At 38.5% G+C, this 22,988-nt stretch overlaps 1 protein-coding gene across 1 annotated transcript in view; it reads right to left on the bottom strand.

Moving 5' to 3' along the window:
• Nucleotides 1-22,988, bottom strand: part of pcxb (pyruvate carboxylase b) — a 426,983-nt gene that overhangs the window by 200,135 nt on the left and 203,860 nt on the right. Inside the window, exon 18 of the mRNA XM_084107671.1 lies at nucleotides 14,267-14,446. Within this exon, the coding sequence (XP_083963797.1) occupies nucleotides 14,267-14,446 (180 nt within the window). The remainder of the gene's footprint in view (nucleotides 1-14,266; nucleotides 14,447-22,988) is intronic.

Raw genomic sequence — 22,988 nt, 5'->3', positions numbered from 1 at the left:
TCAAACTATACTATTCATTATAACTAATGAATACATAGATAAAATGTAGGCCTATAATCTTTTTTTTTTTTTTTTTACAAAGAAAGAGTACACTTGAAATATTGTTGAAATTGTAATTATTGTTGTAATTGTAACCTTTTTAATAAAATAGCAAAACATATTTACAAGATAGATGTAAGCAAAATCTTAAATGGTCAATATAAGTCTTCTTCTAAATATATCTTTTGTCCTTGCATTCATTCTTGTGGCTGAAGTGTCACACCTGAATGAATGGCTAATTATACAGAGTCATTACGCATAATGGGTGGGACATTGTATTCTCAGTTGTAAACCACTCCTCGTTCACGCCCCCCTCGCATATTGGCTTTCCAAGCAAAAATTGTTTTACATCAATTTAAATCAATGTATTGTTTTATGTGAACGATAAAGTAAGACTATTTTCACATAATTTTGAAGCCAGAACTCGAAGCGACAACATCCATTAGTCAAAAGTCTTATTGACACATATTTATTATGAGTTTTGTGGTCTTATTTCAGCAACTTTCATTTGTATTTTTTTCAATAACCACGCATAAACATTATTCTCTTAAAAATTCAAAAATATACATGCATGGTGATCACATATTTTGGTAGCCCTGTTTGTGCTATATAGAGTGAATTTACACCTTTGCCATTAACATGTTTATAAATAACTGAAAAAAGCACAAATGTCAGAACACCTCCAGGGCCCAGAAAACCGCTCAGACTCCAGAGGGTTAAAACACATAAACGCACACAGCAGAGTTTGCACATTAAATTACCTCATGTCTCAAAGCACATAACATTTCAATAATAATGAACGTAAACAACTTACAGTGCTCTCACTAGTACCACCTGACTTCTGGAGATTAATTTCGGTATTGATAGTAAATGCATAAATCTGAGTCTGAGGACGTGAACTGAGTAATCATGGGTTGCCATGTTGTAATTACGGTTATGACATGGTGTTAACACACCATAAGCTCTTTGTTTTGGTTCAGGAGGAACTGTAAAAGAAGACTGCTCTTTGTTTAAAGGGCCCAGTGACTGTCTACAACGCGCTGATGACGTGTGATGGGAGCACGGAGGTAAGGAAATACATATGTTGACAGGCAGGTAGGACATCCTGTCATTGCATTTGGACCGAAACATTCTTATATTGTAAAGGTTTTATTCATTACACATATGATGTGCAAGTAAAGCCTTTTTCAAACAAACTCTTCCACAGCTAGGCTAATCCTAAAAGGATTAGTTCACCCAAAAATGATAATTGTCATAATTTACTCATTCTCATGTTGCTTCAAACCTGGATGACTTTCTTTCTTTCTAACGCGAACACAAAAGAAGATATTCTGAAGAAGATTTCTTTGTCCATACAATGAAAGTCAATGGGATTCAGAAATAAAGCTGGACAACACTGATTTTTATTGTATGGACAGCAGAAAAAAAGTCATTAATGTTTGGAGCGACATGAGGGTGAGTAAATTATGACAGAACTTTCATTTTTAGGTGAATTATCCCTTTAAGTATTATGAAAGGTCTCTATCTCTTCTCCACATTTAGCATCTTGTTCGAGGAAATGTACATATAGTCCCTATGTGGAAACATTACGCACAAAACCTAGAAAAAAAAAGAAGAAGGTAAAGCTGTGCAAAGGCAGTGAGAAAACTACAAAGCTAGTTTTCCAAGCCTGAGGTGAGGTAAGGAGCTTAAGGAGAAAACTTGAACTGCATTTATTTCATAGTAAGTTAAAGCATAGCATTATGTATTCCTTATCAGCCCTGTCATTACCATAAACTACCGCAAGAGCAATTGTGCTACAACACATACTGTGGAGAAAGACGCTTTCTAAGACTGCTGGCATCTGCACTCAGACTCTCTGCTATAAGGTTTCGAAAACTATGCTATATGGATTACCAGGCAGTTTGCAGAGAAACTGTTTATGGACTCTTGTCAGAGGTTATATAATTTCATAACTCAGAAAACAGCAGTTACTATATCAGACGTCTAAGGCAGGAGAAGTTGCTTAGGAGAGCTTCTGTTTTCCTCACATTGATTTCAGTGCTGGGTGAAAGGGGATATTTGACATTGGTGACAGAGATTGAAAGGAGAAAAGATTTGCTCTTTTTTCCCCTGAATCATCTGTCCCCACCCCAGTGTGTGCATTTAGGCTGTTTGTCATTCTGTACTGTCACAGCCGGGCTGGAAATATTGCTGGGGTAATGTCATGTGCTAAACAATCCTCCTGGAAAGATCAATAAGCCTGGATAAAAAAAGGTGCCACCAAAATATTACCGGTCTCTATGACCATTAATCATCAGACATGTGTGTCAGTACAAAGAGAAGTCAAGTGATGCTTAATTCATTTTTAAAAGACATTAAGTGCTTATTAAGAGCTAAACTGATTAAGTTATTCTTGGTGCTTTACTGAATACATCAATTAACAAGCAATCTACATTTATATGCGCCTGACTTCTTGATTTCTACTTTTAAGGAATATTCTCACAAAAAAAAAGAAAAAATCCTCCTAAATTTCCATTGAAACGGGCATAAAGGGATCGCATTTAATTATATGTCTGAAAATCCACTAGGAATTTTTCTGCTCTCCATCTGTCTGCGAGTGCTCTCATGCACTTTAGCTAACAAAGAGACTCATTTCCCTGGCCCAAATCAAATTCGTCAGGCGTGATGGTCCATTGCTTTCCTCACAGGATTCACAGGAGAGAAGACTACAAAGCGGTGGGCTGTAATGGGAACTCATGTAGCCATAAAACAGTGTGAAGCTTCTCGCTCTCTGACCTGAACGCATCTTCCTGTGGTCGAGCCTCTGAGGGAGCTGTGTAATTGTCCCAACTGTAAGTATGTTTACACAGTTAACTGCCAGATCATATAGAAACATGAAGGAAAATCACAGCCGAGGCAGGTGTACGTCTGTGTATGTGTGTTACTGTGTTAGCATTAAAGCGCATGCATGCACGTGTTTGACTACACTGCCTTTCTATCCTCTCTGACCAAGAGTGAATACTGTTTAATATCTTGTAGAACAGTGAACTGGGAAGACACTTGAATTTTACTTGAAAAACTGGTCAGAGATTGAGATTCTACACTCTAAAAAAAGATGGTTCTTTAAAGGTTCTTTACATGTAGTAACAGTTCAATTTAGAACCGTATCGTCCTGAAGAATCCTTTATATGCTGAAATGGTTCTTTGTGTTGGAGTTCTTTATTCCCGCCTTTTTGTTTTTCAAATCTATAACTGTCAAAGCCACCTCATTACTGAATTTCTGGAGCTCAGCTATACAACTAAACAGACTGTCAACACACTCTCAACAGGTAAATGATTTCTTTTTCTTTTCTTTTTTTAATGTATATAAATTATATCTGTATTAATTGTAATAATCATTCCTGACAATGTCTTTTTCTGTTTTTAGTTTAACAGAACATGTAAGTGTGAGCAGCTCTGTTCAGTTAAGGATAATCATCTTCCCTTCTCCAAAAAGTAACAGAGATATAGAAGTTATGATATTTTTAAATTATGACTTTATGCCTAAAGGGCTCATAATGTCCATTTATGCTAATTGTGGCCTTCATGAACATAATTGTTTTTACATAATCAACTGGAAGAGACACGATGTAGGCTAACTCTAAACTCAATTGTTTATTTCAGATGCCGTCCTGTATCATAACCTCATCATCTGCAGAGAGAAACTGCCACTCAGAATACACACATAATGAAGGAGGATTGTGAAGATATTTCACGATGTTGTGAAGATATTTCACGATGTTGTGAAGATATTTCACGATATTAATATTAATGAAAATAAATATTGTTAAAAAGGTTATTTATAACACCATTATGGTCAATTATAAAACGGTTAGTTCCAATCCTTGATTCTGATTGGTCAATAGCTGTGCTTTATTCACGATAAAACACGGCTATGACCGCTTCACCCAACTGTTCTATGTATCACTACACAACACCCCTAGCAACAACCACTCTCAATCACGCGTTTGATCTCATTGATATTGTTCATTGAAGCTATAGTAGAGTATTGTGAGAGATCGAGTAAGCGAGTGTACCTGCATTTACAGTAGATATAGCATTTTCCTTCAGGTCAGTCATATTCATAAAAAAAAAAAAAAATCCGTTTGAGTCCGCTGCGATATCTTGTCCTTTTTTCCATGCCCATAGTCATTTGTCAGCTGCGTCTTCCTTCTCCGTGTTCACAAGATTGATTCCTTTCAATGTAAAAGTCTTCTCTACTGACTGACTCACTCATAAAGACGGTCTTTGCCGCCATCTATTGGCGAAATAATGTATGTAACTTTTGTTGATGTTTACGGTCAGGGACTATTTTTTCCAGCGGAAGGAAGGCTTTTAGTGATTTGATTTTACTTCATAAAAGTTGCATAGATACATGTTTTTCGGCTTTAATAGTTGTATTGTGTGGTAACCGTTTTATAAAAGCAATAAGGTACTCGAGACAAGAGCTGTATCGTGAATAAGTAACGGCTGAAGGGGTTGCAGGCACTCCGCTTCGCGTCGAAGCCAAACAACCCTAATTTCGCTGTTTAGAACAATTTTTCTTACACTTTATTTTACGCCCAAGAAAGTACTGGTAATATAAGGTAACTAGATGGGTTAAGGTTAGGTTTGGTGGTCGGTTCAGGGTTAGTACAGTTATAACTCAGTTATTGTAATTGCTACAAGTAGCCTACATATTGTAGTATGTACACACAGAACATGACTGCAAAATAAAGTTCTACCAATATTCTTATCAAAACAGAAAATTACTTATGATACACATTTCAACAAATTAGTTTACACTAAATACTATTAAATAAAAACTATTAAGCACCAACATTTAAATAACAAAAACAATGATGAACAACATTTAACTAATAAAAATAATAATTAAGTACACTACCATTCAAAAGTTTGGGGTTGGTAAGACATTTTACAAGAAATATTTTTTAAAGATAAAATTGTTTTTCTTATTCTTACCAGGGCTGCAATTAATTGACCAATTAATTGAAATATTTTTACTTACTAACTTAAAACTGTTATACATTTTAAATTGTAATTTATTTCTGTGTTGGCAAAGCTGTATTTTCAGCATCATTACTCCAGTATTCAGTGTCACATGATCCTTCAGAAATCATTTTATTATGCTGATTTGGAAATTAAGAAACATTTCTTATTATCAAAGCTGAAAACGGTTGTGCTGCTTATAATTTTTGTGTAAAGGATTTATTGATGAATAGAAATTTAAAAGAACAGCATTTATTTGAAATAAAATCTTTTGTATAATGATATAATGATATTTTGATTAATTTAATGCATGATTGGTGAATTATTAATTATTTACAACAATTAACTGTTGCAACAATTAATTAATTCAAGAATTATGAATTATTAACTTCTCTTCTGTAGGCAGTTTTCTGTCTCATTTAAGCAGAAACTTTTAAGCAGTCATGTATATTATTTTGTCAAATTATAATTATTCAAAATATTTAAATATTGTATTGCCATTTTGTGGCTCAAATGAATCTGTGAATCAGTAAAAAAAATTAAATGATGATTTAATTTAAATTCATTAAATTTGAACTATTCAGCAAAATTAATTGGAATTCAAAATGCTTTATAGAGCATGAGAGAGGAAATTTTAGTCAAAACACTGATGTAGCATTTTCATCTGTTGGTAAAATAAACTCATTACTTCAAAAATATTGAGTTTTAAAAACAGCTGAGCTACTGTGATGCTAATGAAAAATGTAGTTAAAGTTCCTATAATTGCTACTTTTAGTTTGATATTCCCCAACATTGCAGTAGAGGTGAAATCCTGACAGGTTCCTATAAGGGAAGTGAACATGCATGACACTAGGACTGAGCATAGGCTTTGACAGTAATGATCTGGCAGACTCAGTGAGTTGAAAGGGATGTAAAGGAGTGTGCTGTCATTCACACACATCTTCTGAAACCCTGTCTCAGTCAGTCAATCAATCAGTCAATCATCTGAAGTGTGCAGATGAGTATGATCAGTCTAGACTGATAAAGAACCCTGATAGTAGAGAGTCCATGTGGTTGTTTATCCTTAAAGTCTGACAGATATTTCATTTGAAACACCTTCTAGTCTTGATCTAAAGGTGAGAAACAGGAACTGAAAGCTTTTGGACCGTGTTTAAAAAAAAAATCTTACAAGCTCTTTATTTTATGACCTACTAAATTGCCGCAGCATTTAACTGATGCAGTCAGTCAGCATTTTAAGTGCATGCAGGCAACTCAGGGGGATTTTTGATGATACAATGTCAAAATTTTACTTTTTGGTTAACTTATCACTTAATAATAAAAAATGTTATACCAAAATATCTGAGTGAACATAAAATTGAATCTTAAATATCAAAATGTCAAATCCACAATAAATGCCTATAAGCCCATGCAAGCATATTGGCACAGGTCATCAATTCATAAAAAGTACCACAGCAAAGGTTTGGTAACATGACTAGAAATTACTGAGCAACTATGCAACTTATTAATATTAGGCAATATAATATTTAGATGCTATTTACACTAAGTGCAAATAGCAATATATATTATTTACTGTACACTAGGTGAAAATAGAACTATTTACTTTTTGCAACAAGTGTAAATACTAGTTAGATACTTTTCCCCCCACAGTATTTTAGTACATTATAAAACAGTATGCAATAATAACATATTGAGTGTAAATTATAAAATGTATTAAATAAATGCCGCCTTATTAGGACAATAAAGCACTCCCTACACCTACCCGATAAACACTTTAATATTAAATAACCGTTAGGCACTTTAATTCCACTTTTCACATATTTTCTTCATCTGACATGCGATGGGAAAAGGGAGCAGAACGAGCTTGGCAAAAGGCGGATTCAAACTCTGGTTCGAACTAGCGTCAAAAGAATCTGCTATGTTGACCATGCCTGGGGATGTGGTGGTGTATGTATACCCAGGTCAGAGGACATAGTATCGTTACTCCATACGCCACTGTGGCTGACAAATTTCAGGCGTTTTTTGTAGTTTTGTCTGGCCCAACCAGACATTGGTGGGCGGAGTTAGTGTATATAGCTTCTCACAACAAGGCGGGCTATTTGCACTTGTTGCACTTGTTAATATTTAATGAGCTCAGTCATTTTATATAGTGACATCATAACCCACCCACTCTAAAGCTCTTTCCGGCATCACTGTCTACATCATATAAAGTACAATCATGTCTTATGAGCGTCTCATGCCATCAGCATGTCATGCCAGTGCTCTCCAGATCTTTCTGCGCACCTTAAACTTGTGCATCTTAAATGTGACATACCCTCCCATGGTCGCCCTGCTCCTTCTATTAAGTGCTGAAGTGTCTCTGCTCTAGATGAGCCAGTTATTAGCACATTCAGCCAAGCTAATGCATTTTAAATAATACATAAAACATGCTGATTAGTGTATGAAGGAGCTCCCTGAGGATTGCCGGGAAAGGGTTTAGAGGCTTTTCCCTTGGCGGAGGCATGAGACACAAAAGAGGGCTCACCAATTCTATTAGTCACAGTGGCTGCAGTTCAAAGATGCTCCACGCTTCATTCAGTCACTCTTCATTAATTTGACAGCTTTTCAGGCCATTTATAAGCCTGGGATATGTGTGTGAGTGTGTGGTAGGAAGGGTTTCTAAAGATAGAATGGTTAATTGCCCTTAGGATTGAGACTGGAGCGATGTTTAATTGAAGTGTCTGCTAACGTCACTAAAACCGAATGCGTATAGGGAAAGAGTTTTATCCCCTCAAGCTGCTTCTTACTGACTATATAGACATAAATACACACTTCAAATATTTAGAAAGATATGATGGATGTTTGCGTTGTGCCTGTGTTGTGTTCTTCCATCTAAAACGATTGCAAAAGCACAGACTGCTCAACATGACAGCGCATGACATGTTTTGATCATACCATTAAGACTGTGGTTGTATTTCTTCCATTTCAACCTGTTTGTGCGTGTAAAAATGTGTGTTTCGTGTGTACGACTGTGGGTGAAGATTGCTCATTCTTATCAGTGTTTGTCCAGTGGTGTGTACCTGAGTTTATCTATGAGCTGATTGGCAGAGATAGAGCCACTGATGTGTGTGAGAGTCACCACAGGCCCTGCAGCACAAACCTTTCCAACCAATTATGATGAATGTATCTCAAAACACACCCACAGACACATATGTTGACCATGCCTGGGGCTGTGGTGGTGTATGTATACCCAGGTCAGAGGACATAGTATCGTTAGCTATCTTAAAGTGCATTATGGGTAATGCCCCAAGTTAGTGTTAGGAAGCTATTTGTGTCTTCTTGTATTTAGTATCTGGAGGTGACAGAACAACAATGGCACCCTGAGGATATTTTTTTTAGCGTTATGTTTAGAGATGAAGTATCAATGCAGAATAAAACTATATAACATTGTCATCTATTCTAATTAAGTAATAAAACATGAGAAAGTGTCGTAACCATGTGCAATAGACCTTAGTCACAAATTTAATATGGATGAACACAAGGCTGTAGGGGTAGACTTTCAGTCTTTACAAAGACACGCACTGTATAAAGGTCCTGGATCATGTCATTTTCAAAATTCACAACTTTTCAAAACTATTTCAAGTTTTGTCTACTGAAAGACTTTTTCGGAAAGACGTTTGTCAGCTGAACAGTCCATTGAATGCAATGTAATTCTTCATTCCTGTCAAAAAATTAAATATGGTGTCACGCTTACACTCACACTTTGTTTGCTAAATGTCTGATGCGTATGGCACACTAAACTGGAAGCACTTTTGTAAAGTAGAAAGTCTAAATCTGATGGGCTGATATTTACTGGATTTCCAGAAGGGCACTTTGCTATTTGGAAAATAAAAATTGAAGAAACATGCTTCAACATGTGTGCCGGAAGCACCTGATTGGAATGGCCATTGATGAAGTGCACATTCAAGTAATCTGTGCTTATTTATTTTAGATGGATTCATTTCAGAGAACAAACTTGACATACATCACCAACTCATTTCTTATGTTTCTAATGCATATTGTTTTGCCATTTTTTTGCCAACTTATGGTTCCCTTTCAAGGGAACTCGAGCTGCGTCAAAACGCTGTGGGAACGCCTCTGCGTGATTGCGTCATGAAGCACGTATGAAACCAGTCCAATGGCGTGACGGAACATCATGTGACGTCATCGACCAGGAAACTATCAAGCACACCTGAACAAAACAGCGTTGGCTTCTGTGTCTCCTGCAAGCGCTCTATGTGAATCTCTGTCCCTGGAGTTTTCACCCATAAATCTCTCTCTCTCTCTCTCTCTCTCTCTCTCTCTCTCTCTCTCTCTCTCTCTCTCTCTATATATATATATATATAAACGTTATAATGGCGAGCGTACAACATTTCAATAGTGTGTTCATCCCTACCCAATCTACATCACGGTTGGGGATACACATGTATTGCGTGTTGTTTGTTTGGGAGCGCAGCACTCTTAGGCAGCCCTCGAGGGGGCTGAATATGAGCATTGTTGTGAGACAGTTGAGAACGCTGTGCTCCCGCTGATCACTCTTTTTGGAGGGCGCCTCGGCTCGCGTTCCTTGCGGGTCGTAGTCGTGGGGTTTGCAAATGGATTTGGCAGAAGGGTTAGAGACGGGCTTCACCTCTGCATTCACCTGCCAGGTCCAGTGTCTCATCTCGGGGTCGGAAGCACACTTTGCGGTTACTTCCACCCCCAATGAGGCACCGGTACTGCAATTATCCAGTTCTGAGGAGCTGAATGTTGTAGTTATCGAAACAGACTGGATGTGAAGCAAACAGCCTTTTGAATCATGTGTCCCTCCCTGCCCTCACTACATTACGAGTGGGTATACATGCGGTTAAAGTGTTTGTTTGGGGGCGGTGCATGCACGTCAGTGTGGGCTGACAGTTTCATTCATAAAAATGTTCCCTATGTGTAGAAAAACACATGCACTATAAAGGAAGTTTTAGCTCCGCCCCTGTTGAGTCTTAACTAGCTAGGATCTCGCGCTTGTGAGGCAGCGCGTAGATTATGGGTCAACATAAAGAATCTACGGCTCGGATCTCGTAGATTATGGTATTATATATTTATAATGCGGAGGAAAGTGAGCTCAAGGAGTTCCCCTTTCTCTCTTTTTCCTATTATCACAACTAAAATGTGTTTGCAAGCTATGATTCTTTTTGTATTCAAATATGATTATTCAGCCTGTAATTCAGACTATGAAATACATTGTTATTGGCTGCATTTAAATTTGAGAAATTAAAATAGCTGCATAAAATACTATGCACTTTATAAAATCCATGTTTATGGTAAGGGCACGCGCCGAGTGCTTCGTGCCCTTTCTAATATCCGTACTTATGGTAAAACGGATCTGAGGGTCGTTATTATCTCTAAGTAGGCCAAGAAGCCCTGACTCCAGTGGTGTCGGCCTTCTGAGGGTACACCCCTCCTTGGGGAAGACGGTTTCCGTCCATTATACGGTGCCCGTCTCCCCTCAGTGCCCTCAGGGGGCCAGTCTGCCAACCCCGCCTTCATGCCGGGGCGCAGAGGGTCCCAGCGAGTTTTTACCCGAGGGTTGCTCACTCGGTCAGGCCAGTTGTTCCCTGCCGGTGCACCGCTTAAGGGCACTGTGCCTGCTGTTCGAAATATACCAGAGGCCAGTCTCGAGAGGCTGGTATCCTTAGTAGATCTTCTGGCAGATTGGACACTTCTACCAAATATATCTCGCTGGGTCCTGCAGGTAGGGTCCTACCCACAGTGGTTGGCCCCGAGCAGGCTCTGGTTATGGAACTAGAAGTAAAAGCTCTTCTGCAAAAGGAGGCTATAGAACGGGTTCCTCCACCCAGCAGGGAGTCTGGGTTTTACAGCAGGTACTTCATGGTCCCAAGAAAGGATGGGGTGGTTTTGTCCGATTTTAGATCTGCGCTGTAGGGAAGCTCAATAAAAATAAATAAATCAAGATGCTTACTCTTAAGCAAGTAGTGTCACAAATCAGGTCCGCGGACTGATTTGTCACGTTAGATCTAAAAGATGCATACTTCCACATATCCATCCTTCCACAACACAGGAAGTTCCTGAGGTTTGCTTTCGGGGGCGAAGCGTACCAATATTGTGTTCTTCCTTTCGTAGGCCAGCCAATGTAAAGCAGTTTCAAAAACTGTTAGGTCTGATGGCAGCAGCGTTTTACCTTGCAGCCTGTTGTACAGACCATTGCAGTGGTGGTTCAGGACCAAGGGGTTCTCCCCGAGGGGAAAACCCGCTCCGCATGATCAAGGTCACGCGGCAATGCCTTAGTTATGTGGAAAGAACCTTGGTTCCTGTCCCAAGGGCCCGTGCTGGGAGCTCCTTGTCGTTGCGTCATGCTAACGACGGATGCTTCCCTCACGGTTTGGGGGGCGATCATGAGTGGTCGCCCAGCCCAAGGTCTGTGGCAGGACCATCATCTCTCGTGGTATATCAACTGTCTAGAAATGTTGGCGGTGTTCCAGGCTCTGAAACACTTCCTCCCAGACCTGAGGGGCCACATCGGTAGTCTCCTATATAAACCATCAGGGGGGTCTGCGATCACACCCCTTATACAAGCTGGCTCACCAGATCCTCCTGTGGGCACAGGGGAAGCTACTTTCGTTGAGAGCGATATATCCCAGGGGTTAAATCAGAGGGCAGACATCCTGTCGAGGCAGGGGCTGAGGCCGTGGTGGAGCTCCTTTGGGAGAACTTCGGTCGAGCCAAGGCCGACCTGATCGCATCCCAAGAGACCACACATTGTCCACTGTGGTTCTCACTCGGCCATCCAGTCCCTCTACAGTTGGACGCCATGGTGCACACGTGGCCGAGGTCACATCTGTATGCATTTCCCTTGATTGTTCTGCTCCCAGGAGTTCTGGGAAGGGTTCGCCAGGATGGGGTCAGTCTACTGCTAGTAGCCTGACTCTGGCCGGCCCGAATATGTTTGTGGACCTAGTGTCTCTCCTCGATGGCTCTCCTCTGGAGATTCCGATCAGGAGGGACCTACTCTCTCAGGCGAGTGGGTCGATCCTTCACCCCCATCCAGAACTGTGGAAACTGTGGGCTTGGCCTCTAAGGGGGCCCAGCTCATAAGTTCTGGTCTCTCAACTGAGGTTGTTGAGACCATTCTCCACTACAGAGCTCCATCCACAAGGAAACTTTATGCCTTGAAGTGGAGACTTTTCACTTCCTGGTGTGGAGAGCACCAGCTGGACCTGGTTAACTGCCCAGTGGGTGCAGTGCTGGAGATCCTGCAGGAGCGCCTCTCTGCAGGGTTATCCCCCTTCACACTGAAGGTATACGTGGCGGCACTAGCTGCTTACCACGTCCCTTTGAGTGGAGTATCTTTGGGGAGACACCCAGTAATAACTTGTTTCCTTTGTAGCACTTTGAGGCTGAGGCCAGCAGTCCGCGCGAGGGTGCCGGCATGGGACTTGGCTGTTGTACTAGAAGGCCTCTCCCTAGCTCCATTTGAGCCCATTGAGGAAGTTTCTGAAAATATCTCTCTAAAGACTGTCTTTCTCTTCGCTATTTCATCTCTTAAGAGAATTGGAGACATTCAAACACTTTTGGTACCTCCCTCGTGCATGGAATTTGCTCCTGGTATGGTAAGGGGTGTTCTTCACCCTAAGACCAGGTTACGTTCCTAAGGTTCCTACTAATACTGTAAGACCTTGATTACTGCAGGCCTTCTGTCCTCCTCCGGACGTCAGACCTAGAGAAACGTTATCTGCTCTGCCGGTTAGGGCCTTAGATGCTTACGTCCACAGAACTGTGGAGAAATTCTGAACACTGTTCGATTGCTTTGGGGTACCCACAAAGGAGTGGCTGGCATCTAAGCAGAGGATGAGCAAGTGGGTGGTCACGGCCATCTCACTTGCTTATGAGTCGGCCAGTCAGCCTTCACCTTTGGCTGTATGGGCCCACTTCTCTAGGAGTATGGCTGCACCAATTCAGGGGCACAGGTGCTTTCGCCTTGATGTGCGCATTGATTTCACACAGACGGACACTTGCTCTTATGGCGGCATGGGTATTAGCGTTCCCTTGACGTTGTACTTTTGTCATAATGTAGCTATAAAGCTAATAAATACTAAATACTAATACTAATTACTTAGCAACTTGAGCTAGGCACAAAGTATATGCGTTGGATTTTTTGTAATTACTGGAACATGTATGATCACACTTTTAGACACCAATATCAGAAATATCCTTGTTGCCAAAGTCATATTTTTGTCTACTCAAAAATATCAGCTAAAGTAAGTGACCTCATGGTTCTGTGTGAGAAAAGGTTAATTAAAGCAGTCTGCAAATGTCAGTCACACTTACAATGTTTAATTGACTTCATTTAGACTTTATTATATTTTTATCTGTCCTACTAAGACTACTAAAATCCGTCTCTGTCTTTTTCTGTCTATTTTTCTCTGTTACAGTGAGGCCACACGTTGAGCTCTATTACAGGGAAATGCTGCCAGTGCTGATAAACAGCTTTTGATCTTTCATTTTTGGACTTCAGAGTGCTTCAAAAGGGTTTGTCTGTATGTTTCTGTGTGTGCCAGAGAAATAGGAAATCAAAGTTAATTTGCCCTCAACTGCAAAAGCTGCAAAAAGTCTGTCCTCACTCCTCAGTAACAACTCTATTTAAAAAAAATAAAGCAAAAGTCTCTCCTGTGACCATATGACTGTAGATGTGTTTGTGCAATATAGTGGATCAATCTGGTTTCTTTTCTCAGCAAATCTTTCAGCACAAGGAGGAGGAAACGCCACAGACACTAGTGACAAGGAGCCTGCAAGTGACAAGCTTTACTCAGTCTCTTATCCTGTCTTTCACACATATACACAAACTTTGTGATGGATTCACACAAAGCTATTCTCTTGATCTTAGGAACTGCCTCTCACTTTATAGCATCCTCTCACCTTTTCATTTTCTCATCGCCCACACTCTTTCTCTCTATCTGTGGCTAGAGATTATTCAAAAACGAAGCCACTGTCACTCTCAACAGTACTCTCAATAATAATAATACTAATAATAATAATAATAAAAAACCCTGCTTGTGTTTGTCCACATTTATAGGTGCCTTGGATAAAAGTTGTCTGCCAAATGACTGAATGTAATGACAAAAAAAAACCCTGAATTCTCCAAGGAACATTTCTATGAGAAATATTGTTGCACTTTTACATCAGTTTTCATTAAACAGTGTGATCTCACCTTTGACCTGAAGGGCTCAGGGAATCCTCCGTGTGGTATTCCAATGTGTCCTTGCAGAAACTCCACCACAGACAGAGGGAAGGAGAGCTCGTCTGCTCTCTCTTCCACATCAGCCCGAGAGAGAGAGTTCTGCACCATAAACTGAGCCAGATCACCCACAATCTTCGACGACGGGGTCACCTGGAGAAACAAAGTGAGATAAAAACACAGATTTTATACAAAATAGAGCTATTCCTTTCTGGAAACTTTTAAAACAAACTCTTACAGCACATTTCAATGGGACATAAACTGTACATCCACAAGCTGAAAATTCTTCCCCTCAGCTAGAAACGCTTACCAACGATTATACTGACAAATCAAGCATAATAATCAATTCACATTACACTGCTACAAACCCCAAAAAGCAAACATGAACTTTAAAAACAAACTATAAAAAAATTAGGAAATCAAAAGAGGAATTGATCTGTGGAGAGGTCAGATCAAAACAAGGTCAAAACAGATTGTTCCCCCAATAATGAAAGTTATGTCAGAATTTGTTCTAAACTTGTATGACTTACATTCTTCCATAGAACACAAAAGAAAAAGGTTTAAAGAATATACCAGTCAAAGGGTTCAATGAGATCTGCATCAAAAGAAAGATTAGTTTACAAAGTCTTATAAATGGCCAATTTCATGTACCTCTATTCAGTTTCATAATATTGGCCATTCTTTTCAGGATATTCTAAAACTACACCTATTGTTCCACGAAAGAAAGGAAGTCTGAAACAGCATAAGGTTGAGTGATTTTAATTTTTTGTGTGAGCTATTCCTTTAAATGTGACCAACACAAAATAATTAGAGAACAATACTTCAAATCTGTTTTAAACATCCTCTACAGAAAATTACTAAAGAAACCAAAAAAACTAAACAAGAGAGTGAGAAAACCGTATAGAAATGAGAGATCCATGAGGATTTGAGAGGAGGGAAGACACAGGGGGTGAAGAAGGAGAGGAATAAAAAGTTAAATGTCACACAATTTTTTTTTTTACATAAATAGTACAGCACTCTGTGGAAATAATACTTTATGTACAGCAAAACTTGTGCGAAAAGAGAAAAAAATCATTCAAGACAGGCCAACAAGACAATAATAAATACATGAATTTAACAGATGTCAGTCACAAGACTTTGCAACGTGTACATGGCCGCTGGTCAAGCATGAAAAATGTTTGTTATAATGAGAGGATTTGCAAGAATTGAACTCAGCACTGGATATAAACTCTGGTGCTTTGAGCGGTGAGTGGATTCTAACTTAAGCACCTCTGATTGGCCATTGCTTCAAGAAATCAACACGTAAATAGAAACCATTGACACTCTCCATAGTGCAAACAAAGATACGCATGGGATCGTTTGCCAAATTGCCAATATGCTATTATTACAGAGAAACCTGTTCCTAGACCAGCAGATACGGGCAGCTTTTTTGAGAGTGATTTCGTGCCTCTTTGGGATGGCACCACGAGGTGTCATTCACTTGCAGAACACAAGCTTCTGGAGGGCGCATAATTCTGAACTAGTGAGTTTAGGTATATTGGTGCAGAGCCAGTGGTTGTCTTGTAGGCAAGCATCAGTGCCTTGAATTTGATGCGAGCGGCTATTGGCAGCAGGTGCAAACTGATGAAAAGAGGTGTGACGTGGGCTTTCTTCGGCTTATTGAAGACCACCCTCGCTGCTGCATTCTGGATCAGTTGCAAAGGCTTGATAGTACATGCCAGAAGGCTCTCTATAAGAGCATTACAATAGTTCAGTCTGGTGAGAACAAGAGCTTGGACAAGGAGTTGTGTGGCCTTCTCTGATAGGAAGGGTCTAATCTTCCTAATGTTGTATAAAGCAAATCTGCAGGACCAGGCCATTGTAGTAATATGGTCTGTGAAGCTTAAGTGATCATCAATCACGACTCCAAGATTCCTGGCTGTCCAGGAAGGAGTTATGGTTGACAAACCTAGCTGAATGGAGAAGCTGTGCTGATGTGTTGGGTTGGCTGAGACCACAAGCAGCTCTTGTAGCCATTGGTCCACCCTATTTTGCCAAGGTCCACTCACTTTAAAATGTCTGGCCTCGCCACTGTGGTACAGTGATGGCATCAAATATTTTGATATGTGCCATAGTAGTGGTTATAATTTAACATTGCACTCCAAGGTATTTCAGAGGATATCATTGTATTAACCAGAGGTGGAAGTAACGAATTACAACTACTCACGTTACTGTAATTAAGTCGTTTTTTTGGGTACTTGTACTTTTTTGAGTATATTTTTAAATCTGTAATTTTACTTGTACTCAAGTACATATTAAACTAAGTAATCTACTTCGCTACTTGTAAAATCACATTTCATTACTGAGTACAATTTGAATTGATATTCAAATATTTGACCGGCATTTCGGTAGCCAATAAAAATATTCGATCGTAAACGGACCAATAAAACCCCTGATATTTGGACTGAATTAAAGCCGCCGCAGTCGCAGCAGGTTTTGAAGAGCTGATCATAAGTGAAGGAGGCGAGGAGCTCAGAGTGATTAATGGCTGGACTGAAAGTTTGGAGAAACAACAATCTACATAGCAGGGCTGCCAACTCTCACGCATTGAGCGTGAGACTCACGCAATTGACACTTTTCACACGCTCATCTGAACCGATCATCTGTTACTTTTTTACTTAAAGATGCAGTACAACTTACCGAAAGTATACATAATATCGACCAATTAGTGTTTTTCAACCACGGAAAGAGGTCAATATAACAGCAGGAGAACAATTATGTCACATAACGTTACATTTACCTCAGGAAAGCCATTTAATGACCATAGCATGTTAATTGAATAGAAAAAAATAGCTAGAGAGGAGATTTTGCTGAGCACTATATTACATTTTTGTTATATTTTTACATATGTCATTAAATAATTGTTATTATAACAAAAACTGCATTATATTTAATTTAATTTGTTATTTTTAACCTTTAAAAATACCAGCAGATTGGGCCCTCTATGTTTACAGCATTAGGTGAGATTATTTTTTTAAATAAAATTTAAAATAAACATGTATCCAAATTAGTCAATATTGAATCAAAATCGGAATCAAATCACAAGAATGGAATTGAAATCTTAAATTTTTTGTCAAGCAATAATAAAAACTGTATCCTACCAGTCATTGTACAATGTAAACATTGTAACATGTTGTCACTAAACTGCATAAAATTCTATTTAGTTACCAAATGTTTTGACAATCACAATTACACTTATTGTGATGCAATATTTGTTTTACATACCCCCACTCGTTTTTACAAAAATCTCACTCCAAGCTAAACTCAAAAGTTGGCAGCCCTGCATAGTAGTATTGTCAAAATATCTATATTTTGATATATCAATACTGAAATATCTGTCAATACTCATTTTGGCCTATACACCGATACGATACCAGCTGCGCGTTCTCATTCTCTCATCTCAACGACAGCGAGTTTGACACACCCGCCTCCTCTCAGCGCGGGATTGCAGGTAGACCTATTATTACGCATAATTTTATTAATACCTGCAAGTTTCTATGGCATATTTTAATGGCAAATGTCACGAGTGCAATATTATAACGCGAGGGCACATTCATGTAATCGCAGAAAACTGGACGCTAGCTCTCAAATATACGAATGAACTGGACTCGGATATTGAGTGTGTGTTCTCGGACTGTGTCATATCATGTGCAATCGCGATTCGCGAATCTCTCCAAGTGGTTCTCACTGCAGACTCAAATGACATCCAGCTCCAATCTCTCCATGCTCTTAAATTAAACGTTGTCAAAAGTTATGAAAAATTAAATTTCTTTTTTGCAAATTAAATTCAGCTTGAAATCAAGCTTCCTTGTGCTGTGTGTGAGCTATTGCAACAGTTAACGTTACCCTATTGTAAAGACAAATACACTGAGTGAGTAAATATTTAAGTTAGATTATTGTAATGGTTATTGATCAATGTTTAAATATGTAAACAAAAGCCTAAATTAAAATCTCACCGTATAAAGTGGACATGTCTCTTCAGAAGACTTGAATTAAACTTTTCCATTCAAATAGATTACTGTTACAATGAGTGTTGTGCTTTTCGATGCTTGAAAATAATGATTGCCCTGACAAAATGGATGGACAAAAATGTAGATATTAAAATATTTAGTATGTGGTAGTTTTCCCGATGGTATTAAAAATTATAGGCTCGGCCAACTGAATACTGACATATTTCAAGGTGTCATATTGAAGTTATAAATTCCAGTATCATGACCACTAATTAATGTTAAAACGTGTTAAATGTAGCTATTTTCTACATAAATCTATGATTTGGTTGAATATTTATTGGTAATACATTAACTATCGCCAGCTAAAAAGTAACTAGTAACTAGTACTCTGAGTAGTTTTTGAGAAGAGTAATTTGTACTTTTACTTAAGTACTTTTTTGACACCAGTACTTTTACTTGTAATTGAGTATTATTTCAGCAATGTAACGGTACTTGTACTTGAGTACAAATTTTCAGTACTCTTTCCACCTCTGGTATTAACATAGTATTAAAAAACTAACAAACTGTAAGCACTCTGAACTGTATGCTTGGGAATAGGTCAAAAAAGGAAAGAAAGAAATGTGAGTGACATTTAGGATTAAGTTTTGTAATAGACTCCTACAAAGCTTACGCAAGGGTAATATCCTTGTTTAAATACAAAGCCACAGACATGACATGTACAAAGACTTTTTCAGAGCAAAGGGTTTAGCAACAACCCTGAGTGACTCTATAGCACCGCTGGGACTGTATTAGATGACACAGTAGGGACCTCCAAACCCTAATGTGTCTAATTATAAAACTCCTTATGCATATAAATGTCAACATTACAAACCGTTACATGAGTAGGCTAACTTCTTTGAAAAATGTTAAAATCCTGTGACTCTTGCATAACTCTTCTGCTTCAGAAATCTCAACCAGGGAATACTGTTCATAGAGAAATGACTCTCCGTAATAGGAAAACTTAACTGTCTGGATAATCAAATGTGATTTCACTAAATTAAGCATGAACGTTTCCTTCATCCTGCCACAGTCATTTGAAGTCAAAGACACTGGAGCTTATGTTAAATCAAATCCTAAAGACTCATGGTCATTTGTCTGAGACTTTGGTTGTGTTCAGAAATTAGAAGAATAAAGAATAACATAGTAACCATACTATTTTGCAGTGAGGGTATTGCTCACATTTTCAATTACTGTGTGCTAAATGTGGGATACTATTTTATTATGTTGTTTTCAAGAATGCAGGCATAACATTTTGAAAATGCCTCTTTGGTTGGATGAAATGCAATTAAACCATTAGACATGGGAATAATGACCTATACTCAGATTGTGAAATAATAATAATGTACACTACCATTCAGAAGTTTGGGGTTGGTAAGATTATTATAATTTTTTTAAAAGTCCCTTATCCTCATATATTTTAATATATATAGTGTCACATGATCCTTCAGAACTCATTCTTACATGCTGATTTGGTGCTCAAGTAACATTTCTTATTATTGTCAATGTTGAACACAGTTGTGCCGCTTTAAACTTAGATACACTTTTTTCTGGATTTTCTGATGATTCAGAGATTTTAAACTATTAAATGCATCCTTGCTCAATAAAAGTAAAAAATTAAAATATTATAATAAAAATAAAATAAAAAAAACAAAATCGTACAGACTCCAAACTTTAAAATTTTGAACGGTAGTGTGCATTTAACAATGAATAGTACAAAATGTTTATATGAAATTCAACACATAAAAGGCACTGTGAGCTACTCTGCTGCGAGAGCCTCCTTCATCATCCTCATTGCACACCTGTTATATTTCCCATCTTCATCTCTTCCTACAATCCCATCTGTGGCATACAGCCAGTTTTGATTTCATTTCCATTAGTCTAATTGTTTATATGCATATTCAAATGTATTCATACATAAATAATGACTGATTTTGCAGCAAGGTCTTCTCTCTCAAAATTTTGTTTTGTTTATCTTTTATTTTTTCCAATGAATTCTGTCAACTTTAATACTATCCATTTTTAATATCATCATGATGATACGTACCCCTAACTTCCTGTTTAGCTAAATAACCAACAATATTGCACACGAGTCACGACTGCATCACAACTTGCTGGGAAACAGGTAACAAAAAGATTATATTAATTATCATACTGTATATAATACATTTTCATCAATTCATTTGGTAAAGAACACCTGGATGACTGCACTAAAGCATTTTTCAAAACATGCAAAATAAATAAACAGTATATATTTTTAAATAATAATAATTAATACTTCATTATTAAAATGAAGTAAAATAAATCATGTTTCTTGTAAAAGATTAAAATTATGAAGAAGCCGCCCTAAGTTACTGAAAAATCCTTCAACTTTTGCCTTTAGTTCGAATAGAGAGAGAAATCAATGGGTTGTTAATTAAGTAGAGGATTTGTTAAGTACCCAGACACAATGCAAAACTCGGTCAGGCCAAGCCACTGTGATGGAGGCTGTCGGGGAAAGTGTTATAAGATGAGACTGAGACGGGATTAAGAGGGGATCAAACACAACCACACACACACACACACAGCAATCCTAAAGCCCGTCAGTGTCTCCTCTTACTGCTTTTCTGACGTACAGTAATCCCTTCTGTGTACATCTCAGTCGCTCTCTGCTTCTGTCTCTCAGTCTTTGCTCACACACACACACACACACACACACACACACACACACACACACACACACACACACACACACACACACACACACACACACACACAGGTCTAGAAGTGTTTACTCTCTCCTGTGTTATGAGCAGGGTATCTCTGGCTAACTGACAGGGTACATCTGTTTGGCCATCGGCATGGACAGAGAGAGCTTTGAACTCAAGAGAACGGTTTGTGTGTGTCAGTGCTTGCTGCTGCTTCAAAAGAAACAGAATTAGAGGAGTGTGTGTATGTGTGTGTTGGTGTGTGTCCCAGCAAACTGGGTAGCAAGGAAGAGCAAGACATGAAGGTTGTGTTCAGAATGGAAAACTATCATAATGCTTACTGTGCACCATATACACTTTGCTGCCTATTATGTAAATATTTTTAAATAGATTTTTAAATGTTTTATTTATATTTATTTGATTAAACATACTGTAAAAACTGCAATTTGAAATAGTATTACAATTACAACTGTTGCAATTTCCACCGTTGGGCCGAATAGTTCTATGAACGGAAAGGAATGGTTCCAGTTGTATTTCCACTTGAGCTTGGTTTGGCATGGAAAGATTACAAACCGTTCAATTCACATACTGTACAAAGGATAAATAATGCATAAGCAAACTACTTTTCTTTTAAAAATAGAATGTGGCATGCCATTCTGAACATACCTTGGCAGAGAGAGAGAGAGAGAGAGAGAGAGAGAGAGAGACAGAGAGAGAGAGAGAGAGAGAGAGAGAGAGAGAGAGAGAGAGAGAGAGAGAGAGATGACAATAGCAAAAGGAATATAAATGGAATCACCACAAAATCCCAAAGTCTAGCCCATTTCCCCCAAACCCATGAACTAAATTGGAGAGAGATGGTGTGAAAAACAACAACAACAACAACAACAACAACAACAACAACAACAACAACAACAAAAACGAGTGCAGGCAGGAATGCACTGACAGAAAAACAAGATAAAGAGCGTGAACTGAATAACAATCACATGCAGATACAATGGAGTTAAACAGAAACTTCTATTAGGAGAATCCCAATAATTGATTTCATTGAGCAAAATACTGAAGCAAGTGTAAGGCGGGTGCCAGCAAGTCTGGGCTACCCCTCGAGAAAACTAAAGGCTCTCCTGAGAATTAACATTTGAACTCTTTCTTGCATATGTAACAGCAACATCCGAGACACACCACAGAGTGCAGCTCACACCTCACTTTTACAGCTCCTCACCATCTCCCCCTCTCTTCTCCTCCTCACTTAAAGCTCACTAAAAACCTATGCAATGTTAAGTGTGTACAAAAAGTAACTATGCATGTCTGGTATCATTTAAAGTGTCTCAGTGCGCCTGGTAAAATGGTCTCATCTCCCAGCCATAATGAAAAGCTAAAAGAAGTTATGAAATATAAGAAATGTGATGTGCCCCTTAAAGGTGTGCCCTCCCCCAGATCCTCCATTCACCACCATTTGGTAAGCATACTGAATTATCTGGGTTTATAAGGAAAATGGGCAAAAGGTTTGAGGAGTCTGTAGGTAGACTTCCCACACGACCGCTGTGTGTAGTTTTCGTTGCCAGGTAAATATTTCTATAATTCCTCGATTTCCGAATTGTTGTTATTATATTTGATTAACCGATGATTTTATTCTATGAATTGGATTTTGAATTATTGTTCTATTACCTGGTCAATAAATTGTAAACATTTGATTTTATTCTGACTGACTCTGAAATTGTTTTCCCAAGTAGATTAAACGGATTCGTATGTTCCCGCAAGTTTTGCATCAGATTAGTGACGACTAATATTTGGCATATATCAATTCAAGTGTACTTGGTTTGTAAAGACAAGAAGTGAATTTCCATTTAGAACAGCGAATACTGCTTGACCAATCTAAATTTGCGTGTGTCTTACCTCTGTTTATATTTAATGTTACTTTATATAAGTGTACGTGGGAAACCACGGCATGGCCAATCTCAAGCTATTATAAGAGAAGTAACGCTG

Source organism: Abramis brama, assembly GCF_963993115.1.
Source record: "Abramis brama genome assembly, chromosome: 3".
NCBI classification, from domain to species: Eukaryota; Metazoa; Chordata; class Actinopteri; order Cypriniformes; family Leuciscidae; genus Abramis; species Abramis brama.
Note: the sequence above shows the minus strand (reverse complement) of the source record. Positions and strands in the feature narration are given on the sequence as shown.